This window comes from Taudactylus pleione, unplaced genomic scaffold (assembly GCF_031769625.1).
Source record: "Taudactylus pleione unplaced genomic scaffold, aTauple2 ptg000085l, whole genome shotgun sequence".
In the NCBI taxonomy this organism is placed as follows: domain Eukaryota; kingdom Metazoa; phylum Chordata; class Amphibia; order Anura; family Myobatrachidae; genus Taudactylus; species Taudactylus pleione.
Window position 1 is genome coordinate 1,281,789 of NW_028284487.1, and position 24,623 is coordinate 1,306,411.

The 24,623-nt window shown below is 46.8% G+C and overlaps 1 protein-coding gene across 1 annotated transcript in view; it reads right to left on the reverse strand.

The window, feature by feature from the left end:
• SPTBN2 (spectrin beta, non-erythrocytic 2) overlaps positions 1 to 24,623 on the reverse strand; it is a 258,802-nt gene that overhangs the window by 131,899 nt on the left and 102,280 nt on the right. Inside the window, exon 2 of the mRNA XM_088468300.1 lies at positions 16,476 to 16,724. Coding sequence (XP_088324426.1) covers positions 16,476 to 16,635 — 160 coding nt within the window. The 5' untranslated portion in view covers positions 16,636 to 16,724. The remainder of the gene's footprint in view (positions 1 to 16,475; positions 16,725 to 24,623) is intronic.

Sequence of the window (24,623 nt, forward strand, 5' to 3'; positions counted from 1 at the left end):
TGATACACACTGCCCAAAACTGCTTGGCCATTGCTAAACTTATATGAAAAGGTAATTTTAGAACATAAATGTGTTAGTACATTACATACCAAGTTGCATACTGTATATAAGTGCTGCAAATAGCCAAATTTGCTCAAACCTTTAATCAGGCTTGCCTACCCTCCCGATTGGGTCGGGAGCCTCCCGAATATCGGGTGCCGCTCCCGAACCCCGGAAAGGCAGTCAAGCCTCCCAGCTGCCGCCTGCCCCCCCCCCCGACTACCTAGTACACAGGGGGGGCAATGATGCGATTCGCGTTGAATCGCGTCATCATGTCTCTGCCCCCTGCTTCACTATGCCTTTATTTTCAGAATTGTTCAGGGCCACAATGACGTGATCGTGTGGCTCTGCCCCCAACACGGACATATTGCCCGGCCATGCCCCCCACTGTTTGCAGGCATTCAGCTCCCTCCCGGAAGTATGCCTTTAATTCATTTCTCCTGAAACAGTGTCTACAGACAAAACATAACATTTTTGGGCACTTTGGATCCATGCTTTTAGCATAAGCTGATCTCATATACACCTACTTTCCTACTCCCGGAAGTTGCGGGAGGCTCACAAATTTTTGGGTTAGCCCTCTGCACCCACTGGAAATGGGGAAGTGAAATGGGCAGGAGGTGAGACTCACTACTCCGAGCTCCGCAAAGGCCCATAGTGCAGCTGCAGCAGCCCTCCTGCGATTATTTGCTTATAGTCCTGAATGAGCCTCTGCCCATGCCCCGCCCCCACAAACTGCCACCGGCTGTTCCGCTGCTGCCTGCTACCAGTCCCGATTGGAACTGTCAAGTGAGCTCCGATTGTGGATGCTGCGCAGCGGAAGTAGCAGCTGCCAGAGTCTCTACTCAGCCGGCAGCAGGTGCACCAACCGTGCCTGCACCAAACTTCCACCGGCCCTTTGTGGGCTTGGATGCCCCAAGGCATTCCAAAAGCCTTAGGCATTTGCTTAGTTTGTCTATGCCTAGGGCCGGCTCTGGCAGAGACTGATGTGAATGGCTAAATATTCTCTCTGTAAAAGCGCTGCGGAATATGTGGGCGCCATATAAATATAATCATCGGACTCCCCAGCAACATAACACAAACACCCCTGCAGCGGGGGGGGGGGCAATTATGCAATCCGCGCTGAATCACGTCATCATGACCCCGCCCCCTGCTTCACAATGCTGGTAATCTCGGCATTGTGTATGGGGGGCAGGGCCATGATGATGCGATTGCGCGGCCATGCCCCTGTTCCGCCCCTAATAAAGCACGACTTCCCCCCCATGCCCCCTTATGTCGCACCACATCCCTCCATGATGCCGACATGGAGGGGACAACCAGGATGTCGGCAAGCATGTGACATAGGAGAGAAGATTTACAAAGTTGGCAAGTATGCACATATAGGCCCTGATTCAGAGCCGGACACTCTGACCAGAGCGCTCGCTCTGAATCAGGGCCCCATCCATTAATATGGAGCGTCCTCCTGGACGCTCGTATAGCTGTGGGTCATCGGAATTGCGAGGGAAACCCTGCGGTCGGGTTTCCCTGCCGCAAGGCCAGGAGTGATTTTGGCTCTATCAGAGCCAAAATCACTCCCACTGACATCACTAGTGATGTCAGTGGAGCCGGCTTCAGACGGTAGGCGTTCCCATGGGAATGCCTCCGTCTGGCAGGCACGCCCCCGGAACGCCCACCAAAGGGGGCGTGCTGTCAATCAACATCGACAGCACGCCCCCTCTTTGGTGCGAGACCCGGAGCGATGGAAAGTCCTTCGCTCGCCGGGTCTCGCGCATGCGCACGACGGAGCTCCCTCCGTCGTACGCATGCGCAGTGGGGACCATCGACCCACTTGCGAGCGTACTGCCGCTCGCGAGTGGGTCTGAATGACCCCCATAGAGTGTGATGTGCTGGCTGTACACTTCTAAATGAACACTTCCATGCTATTAGCATAAGGTGATCTCATGTACAGTGTGATGTGCTGGCTGTACACTGCTAAATGAACACTTCCATGCTATTAGCATAAGCTGATCTCCTGTACAGTGTGATGTGCTGGCTGTACACTGCTAAATGAACACTTCCATGCTATTGGCATAAGCTGATCTCCTGTACAGTGTGATGTGCTGGCTGTACACTGCTAAATGAACACTTCCATGCTATTGGCATAAGGTGATCTCATGTACAGTGTGATGTGCTGGCTGTACACTGCTAAATGAACACTTCCATGCTATTGGCATAAGGTGATCTCATGTACAGTGTGATGTGCTGGCTGTACACTGCTAAATGAACACTTCCATGCTATTGGCATAAGGTGACCTCATGTACAGTGTGATGTGCTGGCTGTACACTGCTAAATGAACACTTCCATGCTATTGGCATAAGGTGATCTCATGTACAGTGTGATGTGCTGGCTGTACACTGCTAAATGAACACTTCCATGCTATTGGCATAAGGTGATCTCATGTACAGTATGATGTGCTGGCTGTACACTGCTAAATGAACACTTCCATGCTATTGGCATAAGCTGACCTCATGTACAGTGTGATGTGCTGGCTGTACACTGCTAAATGAACACTTCCATGCTATTAGCATAAGCTGACCTCATGTACAGTGTGATGTGCTGGCTGTACACTGCTAAATGAACACTTCCATGCTATTAGCATAAGCTGACCTCATGTACAGTGTGATGTGCTGGCTGTACATTGCTAAATGAACACGTCCATGAGAAATGAATATGACCTTCTTAACCACCTATAACTTTGCAATGCAAATGAAGGCTTCATAAAGCTATTTCCTTAACTCCCCCCTACTCTTCATTACCTCAAATGTTGTTTGACTAAAGTATTCTTGTTTCATTTTTAATGTGTTGTGGTTTTTACCTATCACAATGTAAGAAGATACTGCTGCCACTGAAAGTGTCAAGGTTCATTATTTCACAAGCATAGACACAAGTGATGAAATACTCCAGCTGGAGCTTTTCAGTCTGACTTGGTGGCTATTCCAGCACTGGTGACGTCTGTGTGACAGAGATCTCATGCTGCACCGTCATTGGGATGAAGAACTAAAGCATTAGATGCATCTTAATACAACAGTGATTTATCTGAAAATGAAAGTGAAAAATAAAAGCCCTCAAATTTTTTACTAGGGCCAGATTAACAATGAGGCAGATGGGACTACAGCTACAGGCCCCCACATAAGAATAGGCCCATTATCATGTCAGCATGGTGATGACAACACCCAGCTGTCACACAGGTTAAGCTGGCCACACACTAGACCAACTTACATCCAACCAGCCAACTTGTTGATTGGTTGGAATGAAAATCTGGTAACGTATGGGAGTAACTGATGATCAGCAATTTGCTCCTAAATGCCAGAAAACAGATGAAAATGGTCATCAGACAAGTTTGTTAAATGTTTGATCTAAACTATTTGTTCAAACAACAGTTTTTGTCCATTTTCCAGCGTTTGGGAACAAATTGCTGATTGTATTCCTTACCAGATTTTCATTCCAACCAATCAACTAGTTGGCTGGTTGGACAGATAATCTTTAGATGTGTGGCCAGCTTTAGACATAAATCATACATATTAAGAGTTATATTTTTTCGGATGATGACAATGCACTGTTTCTATTTTTAGATATTTAGGGAGACATTGGGACTGATAGTGTAGAGAAGGGATGGCCAAAGTGTCAATCGCGTTGACCCAGTCAGTTAGCATCATCCAATAAGAATCAATGTGATTCTTATTGGCTGCCGCACCGAACTGAAGCCGCAGCCACGTCTGTCTCACGCGTCTGTCACTGTGACAGCAATAGCCAATAAGAATCGGTAGAGGATAGGAGGGGGTGGAAACTCGAGGTGAGGGGAGTGGGACAAAGCCTTGGTCAGGGACAATAGATTTTCTACAGAGGGAGGGTAGTGACAGGGTAGAGCAGAGTTGGGCTAAGGGGGGGCACAGGTGCAGGGCTGACTCAAAGGTGCCAAACCCAAAAGGGGGCACAGTACTGCACCCTGGAGTGGACTGCTGGTGTCGCCCACGGCTGAGGGCAGAGAGGGACTTGGAGCTCCTCTCTCTCAGACGGTCAGTATTCTGTGGGGGGCTGGGGCAATATAATGTATGTTTTAAATTTTATATGAGAGTCAATGTGTTTAGGTTTTTTGCTGTGAGAGCCAATGTGTGTTTTTTTTTTTCCTTTGGGGGCCAATGTGTTTTTTTTCTTGTGGGGGCCAATGTGTAATTTTGGCAGTACAGTCTGCGAGGTCACGCCCCCTTTTTTGCACACGTGCTTATGTCGAAAGCAGATGTAGAAAATCAGCAGATCACAAAAGATTTTTAGCTTTAAAAATAGTTCACAGTATCCAAAAGTCTGGCCACCCCTGGTGTAGGGGTTGTATATGCCCACATAGCTCTGGCCATACACACACACACAGCACTGGCGACGCCAACACAGCACTGGTCACACTTCCTCTGCTTCTCACAATAGGCCCTTGATTATTTTCAGTGCAGACCCAATCTGGCCCTGGTTTTGATATCTTGTTTTTTATTGACTTTCAGGAAAAAAAATGAAGTATTTAAGAGCTGAGGGAAATATGCTGGATTTATGTGACAAGTTATACACCCACATCACTGGCTGGGATTAAAAATGCAGTACCATGATAACTGCTTTCAATGTTGCTGCAGTAATTTACTAACATCCAGTACTTTTAAAAGGTTAGATAGGAAACAATATCAAACCATTTTTTATTATTAAAAGCTTTGCACTGTAATGTAGTGTATGTGCATGTGCTCATTCATACAGACATACAAGGAGGTCATGAGCTGTACTCAGCATGCTTTCAACATCTTTACTGAACTGAAGACAAACATAAAACAACACATTTTTCAGCGGCTGTAAAGCAATACTGTAAAATAACACAGTGGAGAGACATGGTACTGCAGGCACTAAACAATGCCTGCAGTACCAGCACTATCATATAACAGCACTAAACATATATATCACAGTAATGGCAAATATAGGAGATAAATAATAGTAACCTCAGGGGGGAGGGGGATAAGTTGTTGCCTTGGGTGGAAGAAAGGCTAGCTTCATCCCTGCATGGCAGATACAAATTAAATTGGCACTAGCTATCATGAATTCTGGTGATACAATACCTACCCAACATGACCACTGCAAAAATTACCATTATATAGACTTACAACATTCTATGGGCTCGATTCAATTCAACGCAAATCGAATAGCGCCTGGAAGGAGCTCCCGGAGCTGTTAAATTCTGCTTGCTGTTTTGTCAGAAATGGTGGTTCTCAAGCTCCGAGGGCCTTAAACATGGTGTTTAGTCGCGAGAACAGGCATTCTCAACTAAACTGCTCGGCGCGATGCTGTTTCTGCAGTGCTAAGGGCAGAAAACATCATCGCGCCAGGAGTTTTGTTAGATTTCTGCTCGCACCCCAGGAGGAATGCGAGAAGAAATCCTTAGTTGGGGGTTAACAGCGCTCCCACCCGGCGCTATTCAATCCGCATTGAATTGAATCGAGCCCTATGTGGACACGTACACATAACCAATGGACATAGGCTATCCTATTATAGTTTATTAGCATTTTAAATATATGCTATTAATGCATTTTGACTAATGCGGTATATAATGTATGCATATTGTTTATTTTAAATAACAAAAATACTGTGCTTAGGTAATAAGGTGTTAAAGATTATATTGAGGGGGATGTTTACTAAGGAACAGGGTACAATTTGAATGGGTATCCATGGAAACATTGTTGGAATTTGTCAAAGAAAAGTTCTATTATTGGAATACTTAGCAAACACATTTAATTAAACTGTGAAATCAGGAGGCGCACGTGCAGCTTGGTCCAGAGTTTAACTATGTATTATTCTCCATTAATTCACACTTAATAGCTTATTGCAAGTCTCAATACTCACTACCACACACATTAAACATTCAATGGGCAGAATTTACGAAGCAGCGGCTTCTGTAAGCCGCTGCTTCCCGGTGGCATGCAGGTGAATATTTTAAACGGCACTCGGAGTCAGTGTAAAGTACGTCGGGCTTTACACTGATTCCGCGTGCCATTATAAATATGTACCTGCAACCCACCAGGAAGCAGCGGCTTACAGAAGCCACTGCTTCGTAAATTCTGCCCTCTGTCCTAAAGCAGGGCCGTATTAATGGGAGGGTCGACAGGTCGGTCATCCCTGGGACCCTACACGCAGGGCTGCCAAGAGAAATCCTGGGCCCGGGTACAGCAACTTCCCGGGCCCCCCCTCCCACCCCTCATCCCTGGAAGAGGCGTGGCCACAGCATGGCGGCTTCTCTTTGTGGGTGGGTCTAGCATGTGAAATAAAGGATAATATATAACAATAATATAAATACATTAAATACAGTAGGATGGCGGCACTCCAGATTAGAATAAAGACTCATTGCAGCGTTACAAGATTTCAACGTTTCAGTGCTTGATTGCGCGTCTGTCAGGCACAGCATTACTAATCTAATCCGGAGTGCCGCCATCACACTGTACTGTATTTATCTATATCAGCACCATTCACCTGATTTGGATGTAATTACCCTCAAATTAAATCTGAAAGTCTGCAGTTAAAGCACATCTTGTTTGTTTCATTTCAAAGCCATTGTGGTGGTGAATAGAGGCCAAAATATGAAAATTCTGTCAATGTCCCAATATTTATGCACCTGACTGTATATATGCACACACGTACGTACATATATATTACACATGTTTCGATATATATACATTTTATATGAATATACATATGTGATATACAGTATATCCTATATAAGACAACCACGTCACTCACACAGAGACAGACTCACAGTACAGTAGTCAGTGCCAATGGCGCTCGAGGTCCTTCCTTCACAGTGCAGTCTAACACCTACACTCACACGGTCTGCTCCACACAAACAGGACTCCCGCGCGGCGTGCCCACGGTCACCTGCCTTTCCCTCCCAGTCCCCACCCGCCAGCCGGTGCCTGGAATTGTTGCCAGCTGGTGATGGGAGAGAGCCCTCGTGAGATGATGACGTCATCTCGCGAGAGCATCAGCTCCGCAGCGGCGCGGCTGGAATCTGTAACTGTGTGACACTGACACACAGACAGACTACGGCCGGTGACAGAGACCCCTCCGCTCCCCCCCCCACCCTAACTGCAACCCGCTGCCCATCGCGGTGGTTTTGTAAGGATGAATTGAAAAAAATAGATTAAAAAAAAGAATGGTGTGCTGCGGGCGGCCCGGGCCCCCTGCCATGCCCGGGCCCGGGTAAACTGTACCCGCTCCCCCCCCTCTCGGCGCCCCTGCCTACACGTGAAGGGCCCCAACACCCATCGGGGTTAAAGTGGGCCGGAGGAGATGGAAACAGTTCAGCCTCCTCCGGACCACCTCAGCCCAGGCGCTGCAGGGAGGCACTATTTGATGGGCGCCCGCTGAGATTTTGTAACTTGCGGTCGTCCGACTCCCTCCCTGCAGCTGCAGCCGGAGGCTGGAGCTCACTCGTGAGCTCCTGCTTCCGGCTCCCGCAGTGCACTATGGGAGAGACTTCATTACGTCTCTCCCATAGTGCAGAGGAGCAGCCAAGCGGACCGGACGGCAGCGGACGCAAGAGCGGGGCTTAAGTATTAGGTTTTTTTTTTTTTTTTATTGTGCAAGCGGCTTTATTACTGGGGCAATACTCGAGGGGCATTACTATTGGGGGCACTAGTACTGGGGGCATTACTATTGGGGGCAATACTACAGGAACATTACTACTGGGGCATTACTATTGGGGCACTACAACAGGAGGCATTACTACTGGGGCATGACTACAGGGGACATGACTACTGAGGGCACTACTAATGGGGGTATTTCATAGGGGGTACTGCATAAGGGGCACTACTACTGGGTTCATCATACTTGCCTAACCTCCCAATTCGTCCGGGAGCCTCCTGAAAATTGGGTACTGCTCCCTGCCCCCCAGAAAGGTAGGCAAGCCTCCCGACCCCCGGCAAACCCCCCACAGTTCCATGATAAACCGTGGAAGCACGGGGGCCCATGACGCGATTCGCGTTGAATCATGTCAACGTGGCCCCGCCCCCAGCTTCACAGTGCCGATAATCGCCCATTTTTGTTGCGACACGCCCCCCACTGAGAAAGACCAATGGCTCCCTCCCGGGAGGGAACTAAAAGTCAGTAAGTATGGGGTGCACTACATAAAGGGCACCAATACTGTGGGCACTGATACTACTGGGGGCACTGCATAAGGGGCACCACTACTGAGAGCTCTGCATAAAGTCCCCATTGCGCATACCCCCAGTTCGTTCACATTTAATAGGGGCCCCCACATGTTTCTTGCCCAGAGGCCCCAACAGACCTCAAACCAGCCCTGTCTTAAAGATCAGAAGCAGTAACATATTCATCATACAAGTTTAAAGGAAAATAGATACCAGCTAAATTGGAATGGGACTTAGGGCCCGATTCAGACCCGCTCGCAAGCGCATAGCACTCGCAAGCGGGTTGATGTTTGGCCCCTGGATGCATGTGCGAGCCCCAGCGAGTGACGGCAGCTCCGTCACTCTGGGGCTCACTACAATACGGGGCGGCTGTCGGTGTTGATTGACAGCTCGCCCCGTTTTGTAGACGGGGAGGGGGGATGGCTGCACAAACACAGGCGTTCCCTTAGGAACAGTTGTGATGTCAGTAGTAGACTTCCTGCTCTATTAGAGCAGGAAGTCCACTCGGGCTTGCGAGACCTGAGACCGTACCACAGGGTCTCCTCGCAAGCCCGATGGTTGTGATAATCGCGACCATCGCCAGGCTGCTCGTAAAAGCTGTGAGTGGTCACCAACAGCTATGTGAGCGGCCTGGAGGCCGAAACAAACCCAAAAAAACGCCTGATTCAGAGCAAATAGCGTGCGCCTCTGAATCAGGCCCTTAGGCTTGTGTCTGAGGGCTGTATAAGCTCAAATGTTTATAAATGCATTGGGCCTTATGTAAAAGCCTGCAATATGGAGGCACACGCGCAATTCCGTCAAGTTATCCTGTATTTTTAAAGTGCCAATAATTTAAGAGGCAAAAGCTATTCGATTATTGCTGCAGGCTGTTATATATTTGACATGGATGCCCATAGTAGATTTATTGGAATTGCAAAGCTTAAATATTTGTTGTTGGGTGGCTTGTTTAGTATTATTGTTGCGGGTGCCTATGGGGATGGAAAGGGGTGAAGTTTTTATGTGCTAGAAATGTTTTTATTGCAGCCTTCTGGAAATGTCTCTCTTTGGTCCATGTACCCACCCTCATAAGTTTTGTGTATCATTTTGTTCGCTAATCCTTTTTGATTTGCAGACGACGCATAGCCGGTGGTAAAGCACAGCAGCCAGCAGTCGTAATGAGGCAAAATAGATGGATGGGATTACTACCATTTGAGTGCGGGGATGTAGTCTGGAACCCGACGGTCTAAATGCCAACCGCCGGCTTCCAGACTGCTTTATCCCGACTAGGGACGAATGACAGGCGTCTAAATGTAGACGCCTGTAATTTGCCTGACGGCGGGAGTCCGGCGCCCGGCATCCCGATCGAGCGGATGCTGGGTGCCGCAGCGGACAGCCTGCGGTGGGGGGGAGAGTTAGGTTTAGGGCTCCCGGGGGGGACTTAAGGTTAGGCACCCCCCGGGAGGTTAGGGTTAGGCTAGGGGAAGGGAGGGTTAGGGTTAGGCACCACCGGGGTGAGGTTAGAGTTAGGCACCCCCCCGGGGGACTTGGATTAGGCAGCGGGGAAGGGGGGGTTAGGTTTAGGCATTTAGAGGGGGAGTTAGGGTTAGGCACAAGGGGGAGGTTAGGGTTATGCACCCCTAAGAAGGGTTAGGGTTAGGTTAGTAAATACTTACCTTTAGGACGATCGGGATTTCCTCCCTTGTCGGGCAGCCGCTGTCGGGAATTGAACCGCCGACCATGCGCCCGGCGGTAATACATATCACACCCTGAGAGCGACCAGGGATAGAACTGTGGGAGACACTGAAGGCGCCTTCTGCTGGGCTCCAGCTCTGAAGGGGCACCTCCTCCATTGTCCACAACATATTCACCCCACTTAGGGCTGTAACTATGTACCCGGAGTGTACCGTAATGGCCCCCCAATACATGGTACCCCTTTCCAGCACCTGAGAAGCCACCATACACTAGTGGAGAGCTCCATGTCAGACCATCAGCTGCTGCCTTCGTCTATCTACTGCCTGTCTGCATGTGAATTGCTACATTACAGTGTCAGCGGTTGTGACGGGGGGGAAGGGGGGCACCACATTATAACTTGCCTCCGGGTGTCTGGGATGAACTTTTGCCACTGAGTGCGACAGTGAGGAATCACGCCACACCATACTTGGTGACTTTCTGGGGGGGGGTAGCCAGGTCAGCACAGCAGGGGGCACGGCAGAAGCATAAGTAGGTGGTACGAGGGGTTCAATTGTGTCATCGTGGCCAGGCCCGCCAAGAGCTGTGGCGGGCCCCGGTAATAGGGGGCGTGGTATAATCGGGAAGGCGTGGCCATGCCACCTAGCCAAGGGAAAAAAAAGATTTGCAGCGGCGCTGCGCGCTGGGGAGGGGGGGCGCTCTGAGCCCCCTCAGCCTGGCGCAAAGCCAGGGGGGGCGTGATCAGTGTGATCGCTCCCCCGCCAGGCATAGGAGACTGCTGTGGCTGCTGCTCAGCAGCCACGAGCAGTCTCCAACTGCAGCTCAGCACACGCTGTGTGCTGGGCTGCTGTGAGGGGGGAGCGGCGCCGGACCTGGGCCCCCGCCGGGCCCCTCAGGAAGCCCGGGCCGGTGTAATCTGTACCCACTCCCCCCCCCCCCACTTTCGGCGCCCCTGATCGTGGCCGCATCCCCCTCTAACAGTGCCGAGATTACAGGCATTGTATATCAGAGTCGGGACTACAATAAAGTGATTCAGTGATGATTGCCCAATCAGCCCCTCCCCCCGTATGGACCAGCAACTTTTGCTTAGTGGGCGTCTGCGGGGGGGAGGAAGGTTTGGGCGGCTGCGGGGGAGGTGTGGGCGGCTGTAGGCAAGTGGTGTCTGACTTCGGGAAACTTGTCCACTCTTCCAGGTGGCCAGGAGCGCCACCCATTTTTTTTGGGAGTCCCTCGCCCGTTCCGGAAGAGTATGAGAGTATGGTCACATCCTTGACAATGACCTGATACTGAGCCACAGAAAGGGGGGGATGGTTTCTCCTTGAATGTGAAGTGCAGGGGGCATATATCTGCTCCTATTTGTTAATGTTTATTTTGGGCTAGAGCTGATTACTTACTTTTGTTACCACCATGATATGGTCAATTACAGCTGTGACCTCTTTCCGCCACTTACAGTCTCTTATGCCATTTTCTATTAAGTTAAGGTGCCTACATACTAGACGATGTGCTCACGATGCAATATCGCAACCAATTTCTCTTAAACTCTCCCCGGCAGCTCCCAGGCTCTCCAGGATACGATATGGTGCTAAAAAGTGTCCAATCTGACTAAAGATCTATCGTGCACAAAATCTATCTATTGCACCAAATCCTGTATGAGATTGGCAAATCTTACCTGCAGCTGGCAAGATCTGAAGATGCGATGTACGACCAGTGGGTACGCGCACCTGCATCGAGAGTGGACATGATTTGGACATATTTTACACGATTTATCGTTCCAATGCGTCAAATTTGGGGGAATAGTGTAAAATATCGTCTCGTGTGTAGGCACCTTTAGGGGTAAATTTACTAAAGTGAGAATTTTTAGAAGTGAGTTTTAGAAGAGATGTTGCCCATAGAAACCAATCAGATTCTAGCTATTATTTTCTAGAAGGTGCTAGTTAAATGTTAAGTAGAATCTGATTGGTTGCTATGGGCAACATGTCTTCTAAAACTCACTTCAAAAAACTCTCACTTTAGTAAATTTACCCCTTAAGGTGCATACACACGGGGCGATTTTATGAATGATTTGTCGTTAACGACGTCGTTATCGTTAAATCGTTCAAAAATCATTTAGTATCTGAGGTATAACGATGAACGAAAATCACAAATGCGTGCTCCCGTTTGCAGTTTGTGGTTTTCGTTCATCTCCTGTCCAACCTGACGATAATGTCAGGTTGAACATGTTCGGGGATGAGGGAGGGAGCCCGGCACTGAACAAAATCATTATTGATTTAACAACACTGAGCACACCCCTGCCGAGGACACACAGGACAATTTCGTTCGGGGAGAAATTCCTCCCGTATGTACGCATCTTTAGAGTTTTATTAAAAGTTTTTATGTGATATAATATGGGCTGTTGTACAAATCAGGTGATATGCTGTTTATGAGCTTTGTATCCCATGTTAGACCTGTGATTGTTTGTTTTTATGATGTCAGAACACTGGTAATAATACCATCCTGTAGGGCTAGCTCTTTTGTTTAAACCACATCATGCAGAGGTAACAAGCCATAAAGAATCAGCAGCTGCATGGCCGTTCTAACAATTTCCTCTCCTGAAGCTTTCTAATTAAATCTGCTATATGACAGTTCACATGAGTCAGTAGGTCGGATTTAGAGGTGTATGCTACTCCCGATGCCACAGCGTATCCGTATGCAGCGGTATGCAAAAAATGTGCAAATGCTGCACCGGCGGCGTCTCTGATCCGATGCTTGTTTACAAATACGCGTCATCGGTCGCACCATTAAACATCTGAGCAACCCTATGCTTGCTCAGAATGTCTGCAAGAAGAAAGTCGCCTGAGCCAATGCAACTGCGTATATAGATGCAGCTGCTGGTAACAGCATGCCCACGAAACAGTCGGGACGTGTCTGCTTTCGTCTAGCTACCCCCCTGTTACCTCCTCACTGCAAGATCATATTAACGCCTGAAGAGGCCCGTGTGCAGCAGGCCCTCTCCTCCTCAGCCGCACATCTTACCTTTTGTGCAGGGTGGAAAGCGGGTCCCTCCTCCGCAGCAGCACCATTTTCCCAGTGATATTCAGGAAGGTAGGGCAGCACAGACGATGTAATGGTTAGCGTTACTGCCTCACAGCAATGAGGTCATGGGTTCAATTCCCACCATGGCCCTAACTGTGTGGAGTTTGTATATTCTCCCTGTGCTTGCGTGGGTTTCCTCCGGGTACTCCGGTTTCCTCCCACACTCCAAAAAATATACTGGTAGGTTAATTGGCTCCCCTCAAAATTGACCATAAGTGTGTATGTGTGTAAGCATGTGTTAGGGAATATAGATTGTAAGCTCCACTGGGGCAGGGACAGATGTGAATGGCCAAATATTCTCTCTGTAAAGCGCTGCGGAATATGTGTGCGCTATATAAAATAACTGGTAATAATAATAAATAAATAAGGGGAAGCAATCGGGAAGCCGACTGCCTAAATACCGGCAGCCGGCTTCCCGACTGTCATATCCCGGCAAGGGTGAAATGCCGGGCGTCTAGATGTAGACGCCCGCATTTCCCCAACGCCGGGAGACCGGCGCCCAGCATCCCGATTGTAGTGATGCCGGGCGCCACGAGCGGACAGCCGCGGGGGGGGAAGGGTTAGGTTTAGGGCTCCCGGGGGGGACTTAGGGTTACGCACCCCCCCGGGAGGGTTAGGGTTAGGCTAGGGGGAGGGAGGGTTAGGGTTAGGCACCCCCGGGGGGGGACTTAGGGTTAGGCACCCCCCCGGGGGACTTAGGTTTAGGCAGCGGGGAAGGGGGTGGTTAGGGTTAGGCACTTAGAGGGGGGATTAGGGTTAAGCACTTGGGGGGGAGGTTAGGGTTAGGCACCCCTAAGGAGGGTTAGGGGGGTTAGGTTAGTAGATACTCACCTATCCACGATCGGGATTTCCAGCGCTGTCGGGCTTCCGCTGCTCGGAACTCTGCTGATGTCGGCCGGCGGTAGTTCATACCGATTCCTTCAGGAAGATGGCACAAGCACACAAGAGAATATAGGCTCTGGCACAGTGAAAGCTTCTTTGTCTTCACTGTGCGGCACCATCACCCCTAAGACTTCACTGGGAAGATGGCGCCACGGATTAGGAAGCTCGCTTTATGGCACAAGATAATTATAATCTGGGTGCAGGGTCCTGTGTGCAGAGCACACCCTGCGCCCATTATAAATACGGGAAAACAGCACAGAAATAGGGTAATCATTTTAGAAATAAAGAAGTATATGTTGGTCTCTAATCTAACTGACAAATATATTGTGTATCCAATCCAAATTATTTAGCCTACCAATACTACCAAATGTTGACATGTAGTTAAATGCTACAAACTGTCTCTTAACTATATGACTCACCAGACACAATAACATTACATGTCTATTGTGAATGACTTGTCACATGCCTGAGTCACCAGATTTAAAGGTCAGGCCAATTAATACTGCAAAAGCAAGACTTGTTTATTTGGCTCTGTGACAGGGTCTGCATGTGCCCAAGCCGGTCATTGTGTTATTGGAGCATCACAGTGCTGTACGGCTGTACAGTACTTAGCCTAAGAGGGATTGATACCTTATCATTTTGACTGCTGTTAATCTTCTATCACCTATATCCACTGAAATATAGGTATATGTCGACAGTTATAATGTCAACATTCATCATGTAAACAGTGGTGAAATGTTGACATGTTAGAATGTTGACATATCATCTCTGCTGGCAGAGAGGTCACTTATCTGCTTCCCACAGCTGCAGCGGCATCCCCCAGGTCCTGGTAGTCATGTAACTGTGACTTCTGGGTCAGACCCCTTATCCTGATTTAGATAAGTATATATCATCTATCCCTAACCCTCACTCTAGTGCCTATCCCTAGCCTCCCCCCACAACCTAACCCTAACCTCACCCCGCAGTCTACCCCAAACCATCCCACCCGCAGCCTAACCCTAATGTTTACATTGTCAGTTGATGGCGACATTCTGACAATGTCAACATTTCACCTGTCGACATTCTGAGAATGTTGACACATTGTCAACCTTTTAAGAATATCGACATCATAACTGTCGCGACATTGCGGATTATGAATGAATTATGAACATTATGAATCTCGACATTGTCATTGTCGACCTATTGACTACATTCCCTATGCACAACAATGTAATATGCAAACATTTCACTCAGTTGGTCTTTGGAATTTCTTCTGTATGCTCATTTGTCTTATACACAGTCTCCATCTAAAGGTCTGTGTCATTTGTCAGTGACAGTGCGTGATGCTGCACCAGATACAATAATTTGAAGGTATAGTTCAAGCAGGATTGACCAAAGGCAGTGTTAATATACTGTCAGAATTATCACACATTCAGTATTGGCCAACAGGTAACACACTGTTATATAACTATATTGGCTAGACATATTATTCCTTTGGTTAAAAAAAAAACGTGCATAAACTTAAATAACCACAAGCATTTCTACTGTTAGATTTAACTAAAGTTAAATTGTTCCAACAGTGATACATATTAAAAAACAAAAATCACTGCATAAAATACATTACTAGAAACAAATAAGTTTGGGTCTCATGTATGGTGCTGTAATCCAGTTAAAAAATACAATTTAGCAAAACCAAGCTGTGTTGAAGGAGGGAAGATGGAAGGGCATGAGACTGTCCTGAATCGTGAAGCTACGCATTATTTGTGGTGTTACATGCAAAAGAAGGCAGAATTATTTACAGCCCTTACATCGCAACATGGTTTATCCTGGTGCATATCTGCGCCCCCAGCTGGATTTGCTATTCATTATAAATAAGGTATCAGAGTAACACACATCTTGCATTGTTTGCATTTTAGATAGTAATTGTATTATAGAGTATCTATTCAGGAATCGGTATGATTTAATCCCAATTGAAATCCCGACAACGGCTGCCCGACATGGGTGACAATCCCGATCATCCCTAAGGTAAGTTTTGACTAATCTAATTCCCTCCCCTAACCCTCCCTTAGGGGTGCCTAACCCTAACCTTTCCCCCCAGTGTCTAACCCTAATCCTCCCTCTAAGTGCCTAAACCTAACCCCCCTTCCCCGCCGCCTAACCCTAAGTCCCCCGGGGGGGGGTGCCTAACCCTAAGTCCTCCCCGGGGGTGCCTAACCCTAACCCCTCCTTCCCCTAGCCTAAACCTAACCTCCCGGGGGAGTACCTAACCATAAGACCCCCCGGGAGCCCTAAACCTAACCCTCCCGGCGTCCTTTCGACCAGGATGCCGGGCGCCGGTCTCCCTGCACCGGTAAAATGACAGGCATCTAGATTTAGACGCCTGTCATTTAACCCTCGCCGGGATTAAGCAGTCGGGGAGCCGGCTGTCGGGATTAGGTCCGCCGGGTTCCCGACTGCATACCTCTATTCATGACTGGCTATTTTCTGATTTTTACAGATTGATCCAGATGGGCAATCACAATCAATGTAATAAGTAATAACAGCATGGTTACAAATATAAACACCAAAGACATTTATAGTCTAGACTTCTGTAGAAATTTTAACCATTGTAATTATGCTTATTATGTGCTCACCTGCAAGTGCCTTGATTCTGGATCTCTCAAACAGACGTGCAGAGCTATTTTCATTGTCCCAGTCATCATCATTGGCCAGATCCCAGCGGTTATTGATATCATTATATTGCTGTTGAATCTCTAAACTATCATAATCCGTTGGTGACAGTGGGCTGCTCATGGTTGCGGTGTCAATATCAAAAAGAGAATGCAAAATGAATGCCGTCCACTCAAAATGGAGGCCCTTATCGATGATAATGATGCATCAACCTGGAAAGATATAAGAAATATGGTAAACGGGGTATTTACAATACTGGTATAGAAAATTAGCACTGATGAAAATAGACTTTTGCAAAAATAAGTCTTTTTGACCTGTACATTTGTTTGAGACAAACTGCACATGCATCTGGGCCTGTATATACAAGCTAGAGCAATTATAGGTGATTCAGAGTTGTAAGTATCTCAGCTGCATTTACTGGCACTACAGGGGTTGATGTATCAATCAGTGAAAATAGTGGGGAAGTGGACTAGTGAAGTTACCCATAGCCAGTGGTGTCACTAGGAGGGTGGGTGCGCAGGTGACACCGGATGACACCATCCGAGGGTGTGACACCAAAATATGGGGTCACCGAGCGGCAAGCAGTGGTAGTGGATGACGGCCACATGTGCGTGTTGTCCATTCCACACACCCCTGTGAGTCTGGAGAGGCGTGGGGCTTCCCAGCAGCTCCTGGAATGCTGGGCAACCCCCACTGCGACAACAACTGACGAAATGGGACAAACCAAGGAGTGTAGCCTCACAGGCACGAGGCCACACCCCCTTTAGAGTGCACATATCTTCTGCATGAGATGGGCTTAGAGGTGATCCCTCTGACCATAGCAAACAATCAGCTTTTACCTATCATTTTATAAAATGTACTCGATAAATGCTACCTCAAAGCTGATTGGCTGCTATGGGAAACTTCTCGACTGGTCCATATCTCTACTCTTTTCACTGCATGATACATTAAACCCTGGGAGTTCATATAGGATAAATGTTCCAAGGGCATATTGTCAGCATGTACACAGAATTGTACACGGAATTGCAAGCTATTCAGTAGTGGCACATGCAGTAAGGATAGGGCTGGTACAATTGCATACTCATGATGAAGACAGCTACTTTCACCAGCGGATGGATAGGAGGCGTTATAGATGCTTCCGACTCTGAATGCAGACGGAAAATCATGTTTATTTCCGAACACAGAAAAGAGTTCCTTTCCGTGCAACTCGCAATCAGGCCCAAAACCTCATACTTCCTCCTAATGCTGAATATCCACTTTGTGTTAACATTTTGCAGACTGTGAGGTGTCACGATGTGTAAAACATTGCCCTGTTCTTGTATATTATTCCAAAAAAAGTATTGTATACAGTACACTGTAATATTTATCTTTTAAGGTGCGTATCCAATACACACTGCAATTCTGACAGCCATAATGGTGGGTTTGTGCATAATTGTGTATGACAGATAATGACCATTTCTGACCATTATTGTGGTCTAATAGTGGCTTGTCGGAGTGCCAAATAGCCATATCTTTCAAATTATGTGGCCTATTTATTAATGATTACGATGTTTCCATAGAATGCGGCTATATGGAGTGTTTTGTTAGCAAATTGCCAAATTCCCTGCTACTAAGCAGTTCTACACCTCACCAGCAGGCTAAAGTGCAGGTCATTCATTGAAGTATATTAATTAACTGACAAAGGATTTATCACTGCTTCATATAGGGTGTAGACATGTAGGTATGACAATTGGTATCCAGACTATAGATCTACATTAAAAAGATCAAGAATGTGTAGATAAACACTAGATGTTAGACAGACAATAGGTCAACAGGGTCAAAAGGTCGACACACTAAAGGTCGATATGGAAGAATGTCGACAGGTACAAATGGTTGACAGGGTCAAAAGGTCAACGTGAAAATAGCCGCCACGCAAATGGTCAACACATTATTTAAATTTTTTATGGTTAGGCACTTACCGGAGGGTTAGGGTTAGGCACCCCGATGTTTAGGGTTAGGCACTTACCCCGGCGGTTAAGGTTAGGCACCAGGAAGGAGGGTTAGGCACTAGAAGGGAAGGTTGGGGTCAGGCACCAAGGGGAGGGTTAGGGTAAAGATTAGGGTTAGAAAAAAAATGTTGACCATTTGTATGTCAACCATTTTCATGTCAACCATTTGACCCTGTCAACCATCTGTACCTGTCGACCTTCTTCCATGTTGACCTTTAGTGTGCCAACCTTTTTTCCCTGTCGACCTATTGTCTGTCCAACATGATGTCTATTGTCGACAATTTAACTGTCTATCTATTATAATAGCACAGCAATGTAAGTCCAACAATATCAGTCTGCTTCTTTGTGTAGCAACAATCAGGACGCATGCGCAGTCTGAAAACATTAGGAACTTGCCCCATTGCATCAATTATTTTTCCTTTTGTATGTAACAATACTAACATACTGTATCAAGCGCCAGTGCAGTGGTATTTTAATGGGTATATAGCAGAAGAATGCAAAACAAATACAGCTGAACTGTTTGGAAACCTTTAATGGCAGACTTATTATACGTATTATCAATGTCAGGCAGTGATGTTACCAGAATGTAAATTATGTTTATGGAGTGGGCGGAGGTATCTGAGGACAAGTGGGGTGAGGATTGGTGTTGGAGCCACTGGGAGTATTGAGGACACCAAGAATAATATGAAAGAATTTTTGAGATTTATTTTCGATGTAGGATGTAATTTGTACCATTGCAGCTTGGTGTCAAATATTGCTGATGACCAATTGCAAGAATGGAGCATCTTGATGTTCCAGTGGCTGTGAGGAATGTGGACAGAGGCAGACTCAAGAATAGTGGAAGACTCAGGCTGCTAAGTTTATATTTGATGCCTTTCCTCTAACTTCACATTACTCGGGCGCTAGGCATTACTGATCAGCAGTGTGAGCTGGACTGATCCGCTATTGGGATGGGTTACTGGTGGGTTTATCTGTTTGTCATTGGTCATCTTTAGGTAGGGAGGCCTTTTGTTGAGGCTTTATTCTGCAGGCCACACTGACCATGCATTTATGTAGAAGGCTCAAAGTTTCTTTTGTCACCCTAACTTTCATTGCTTGGAATGGGTAAAGGAGTATTGGCAGTAGGTTCATTTTGATCACCACAATTCTCCCCAACCAAGATAAATTTGTTTTTGCCAGATAAACAATTATGCATTTATGTTTAGAAGAATTTGGGGAAAATGAGCAATAGGGGCAGATTCAATTAGCCACAGAGCTAACCGCATGGTTAAAGCTCTGCCTGGAGCTATTCAATTACTGCAATTTCTACTCCGCGCCATAAGACCCAGAAGGTGCACTTAACGTTATATGCATCCTCTGGTGTTTGCCTCACGGGTAACTCTATAGCTTCGGGCATTTAAATCTGGAGCTATGGGTTAGCATGCATTAGCCACGGGCTTACCATGCATAGAAATTGGGCAGTAATTGAATAGCTCCTGGCGTTAGCCGTGCGGTAAGTCCTGAGGCTAATTGAACCTGCCCATAATTGTCAGTGAAAAATACTCTCAAATACTTTGCTTTTTGGCTTTCCAGACAAATTTATATTTGGATTTCAGAAGTTCCAGATGAGATAATAAAACATGGAAAGGGAAAGGATCCATCGTAGAGTAATTCATTTGTAGCCAGTGATTGCCTCGTATGTTTTATGGATATTTGGTAGTAATGGGCCTGATTCAGATTAGTACGTAGACCCGATGGTTTTTGTACTAATCCAATTGTTTGGAGTCTGCACATGCACAGGATGGGTTCTGCGATCTAGCTTGCAGATCCCCCAAGTCGCAGCATGATTGACATTCTGCAGCATTTGGGGGCGGAGCGGGGGCATGCCTGGGCTGCGTTCCCAAAAATGGGTGCATGTAACCCCCAGTGTAGCTAAGGGGGGGGGGGAGCGGGTACTAATTACCCAGTTTGAAAGAGGTGCATATGTAAACATATGCAGAAGGTCTGCGCTTAAAACGAACTCTCTGTATGTGCTGAACCGCTGTGTTTAGTTCAAAATAGGACAAAGAGAGTGAAAAAATATGTGTGTGCGTGCTCAGTGATCTGGATGAAATGCAACAAAGGAATAAATTATACTGCGCTCAGCTGATATGTGTACCGTTTAAGACCAGATAAGCTAATTACAAATGGTGTGAGTATTGGCTGATGAAGAATACACCTGGGGGGAAGGAAAAGCTGGTCTACAAATGGGATCTAAATGGTAGATATAATAAAATATTATATTAAAAAATTGTAAAATATAGCAAACAGAAAGCCTTGTACCAAATGATAATTGTCAATGGTAACCATGTATGAATTGTACCAAAACATAAACAGAAGTAAAGGTAAAGAAAATATTTATTTAAAAAAATGCTAAACCATAGAACAACTGGAAAACCTGCACAAGATGTGTGCTCAAACCTCGATGGAATGAAAACATGCACATGCACTAACTTGATCAATGTGAATGATCAGAGCTTGTGTGAGCCAGTGTGTAGAATAATAGTAACAGGTTGATGGGGATGGGTGAGATCCAATGTTAGGTGGAAGGGAGCTTGGTTCAAAAACTATGATATGTATAGTCCAAGGGTCAGAATAGATGTTGTGAATAAGTCTCAATGCAGAGGATAAAGTCTTGATGAAAAAATAGTTAATATCAGTGGCGTCCCACTAGCGTTGATGTGCTGGGATGATGCGCTATGTAGAGATGCCCGGGAGTTTCTTTTTGGGGCTAGGATTGGGTGAACCCGATGCAGTGGAGGTATGCTCCTGACAGTGCGTGTGTCGCCTGCAGCCGCAGTGCCGGTCGTGTGCCTGAGTGAACAGGCAAACTCCGGCAGCACGTGCTGATGCGAGCGCTACTGTCTGACAGGAGGTGATGTCACGGCAAAGACCGCTCTGCTGGAGCCGCGTGCCGTGTGTCTCCTCCAGAGAGGGGGGAACTTACCTCTAACACTTCGAGGGCACCGTTCCTGCCCCTGCCGGCTGTTGTTCTGCGTGATGACCGGTCAGTGCTTCCTGTGACGTCGCTGGATGTGTCACGCGACCGTGTGGAAATAGATGGTTCCTCTGCCCACGTGTGAAAAGGGGGGTATTCCAGGATGAAGTAAGCAGGCGTTCGTGGTTCTTGGTTATAGCAAAAAATATGAATAGGGGAATGATCCAATTACCCAGGCCCGGTGCTTGTTGGAGGGGCCCGACGCCCCCCTCCCCATCTATTACCTTTCAGCAGTCCAGCACACACTGCTGTGTGCTGGGCTGCAGTGGGAAACCAGGGAGACTGCTGCCGCTAAGCAGCAGCAGCAGTCTCCTCTTCTCTGCCTGTGGAGGGGGGAAGCGATCACACTGATTGCGCCCCCCTGGATTAGTGCCGCGATTAGGCCAACCCCCATTAGTAATGGGTCTCGGGCCGGCTCTATACGGCCCTGGTCAACCCCATTTTTCGGGATTGTCCGAGTCAGGATGTGTCAGTGGACGCAGATTTTCTGGCCTTGCAAGCTGAAACTTACTCAGACTGGCTGATACTGTCACCATCACAACCGATGGTCATGACGGTGATCCGATGTAGCATCTACAGACTCAGATCGCAATCACTGTCAGGTTGTGTCTGCTTTCTATAGACAACTCCTGCAGCATTAAATATTTGCTTCCTTGGGACTGTGCAATACTTTTCACATCTGAATCAGGCACAATGTGGGGGACTGACAAAGTAAGCACAATGTAATGGGCAACAGAGATATTTTGTTATTACCCAAGCTGACCGAAATCCCCTTAGTGTCTGTAGAGAGATACCCTGCTACCCTGTGCTTCATAACCAGTATGAAGAGCACGGTGGAAGCAGGTTTGGTGCCATTGATTAGGTTGAGTAATTGTAAAAACATGCCATTCACTGTACTCTAGCACTAAAGGATATAAGAAACTCTAGTCTAAGGGAAATATAAGAAACCCTTGTGCTAAGGGATACAATACAAGGGTTGTAAGACTGAGAGAAAATTGCACCCAACATGAAATTGGTGAAGGGTCTATAACATGAAATGCTTTATTTGCATCCAGAGAAAACAAAAATGCTGGAACCGTATTTTGATAGTGTGAATAAGGTTGATCATCTATCCTCAATATGAATCCAACTAGACAACTAATTAGGGTAATACTGGTTCAATCAAGGATTTGGTATACATTTTTATGTCTATGTAACAGCAGTATATGACTATAGTCAGCACGGTATGTAGTCAGATAAGCCTACGGTTGAAATGCCGACCGCCGGTTTCCCGACTGTCATATCCCAGCACAGGTTGTTGGGTTTTCTCCCTTCTTTTGGCATCACTATCGGTCTGACTGAAATAGTACTTCTCTAACATTGATTACTGGACAATAGCATATATTTAAAAATAAAATATAAAAAGTATGATAATGTGCGCAGGTACATGCAATTTGCAATGTACCTTCTAAAAGTTCATTATACTTTAAGGCATCATCTCAGGCTGATCTTACTAAATTCCCGGCCATGCTTGAAACCTACTGTACACTAAGGATTGTGAATGACTGAAAAAAGCTAAAAATATGTTAACATTGCTGATGTTCCAAAGCCTGCATAAAACTGAGCAAGACTTTCAGGAGTGCTATATATGTCAAGTAAAAAAACATATTATGTCTGTCCTGTTATAGCACGAGTAACTACATTACGGTGACAGTTACTGTAGAAGCTGGAAAATCATGTTAGAAGTTGTAGTTCATTATTAACTTGAGGGCTGCAGGTTTATGGCCCTACTTAAATTCTAAGCACTTTATATTATGTCAGTAATATCACTGCATGACAGGAAAAGGTATATATGTATGTATGTATTGAATCAAATTTGCTTCTGTTTGTACTCATCAGGCTTTAAGCAAATCAAGTTGAATGAATGAAGTTTGGGCCTGATTCAGACCTGCTCGCGAGCACTATGCGCTCGCAAGCGGGTCGATGGTGGCCCAGTGCGCATGCGCACGGCAAACCGTCGCTCCGGGTCTCGTACCAAAGGGGGCGTGCTGTCGATGTTGAGTGACAGCACGCCCCCTTTGATTGGCGGGCTGGGGACATGGCTGCCCAGATGGAGGCGTTCCCAAGGGAACGCCTACCGTCTGGGGCCGGCCCCACTGACATCACAAGTGATGTCAGCGGGAGTGCTTTTGGCTCTGTTATAGCCGAAAGCACTCTGGGGCTTGCGGCAACGAGACCCTACCACAAGGGTCTCGTCGCAAGCCCGATGGTCGTGATGGTCTTGACCATCGTGACCATCATCATGGCCGCTCGCTATAGCTGTGGGTGGTCACCCACAGCTATGCGAGCGGCCAGGAGATCGTTCAAAAAAAACAGAAGGCCGGCCCTGATTCAGAGCAAGCGTTCTGTCAGAGTGTCCGGCTCTGAATCAGGCCCTTTGTTTCATACAGAGGTGTGTTTGATACCACAGATATCTGCAGAAGTTTCACTTGAGCCTTCTATCACTCATCAGTGCTGTTGTTGTACCCTTCTCCATCTGTGACTTCCCACTCGTGTCCATACCCCTCCTCACATCATGATTGACAAGCCTGTGTAACATGCAGCCCAGTCCTAACTTTAATAGCATAGCCAGACAGGTCATAGCCTCCCATAAGATCAGCACTCTAATCTCCTGCTCTATGAACATTTCAATGACCGGATTGACTACAGGTTGCTCCATCACAGCCCACCTCTATACAGAGGTCATCTCGGACAAGCAGCAGTTGAAGGTTGAATACAGTAAGGTGCATAGTACCTAGTCAAACACCCTTGACATTATTATAATTTTCAGTGAACATGTCGTTTTGCCAGTTGTACTGCATCATGGTTCTCAATAGGACTGCATGTGATGTCTTTAGCTGCAACTGCCCTGTAGCAAAGTGCCCCTGACAATTATATGCAAATATTAACAATTACAGAAAGAGAACGGGTATGGAAAATGTCATTCAGTCATCATACAGTTCATAACTGAAATATTATTTTTGCAGAACAAAACCAGAAGCTGGAAGCTATGCACAGAAGTAGTACTGTGCAATCTTCCATATCTTTTACAGGATAAAAACAGAAGCTAAGAATCAGCTGGGGCTAAT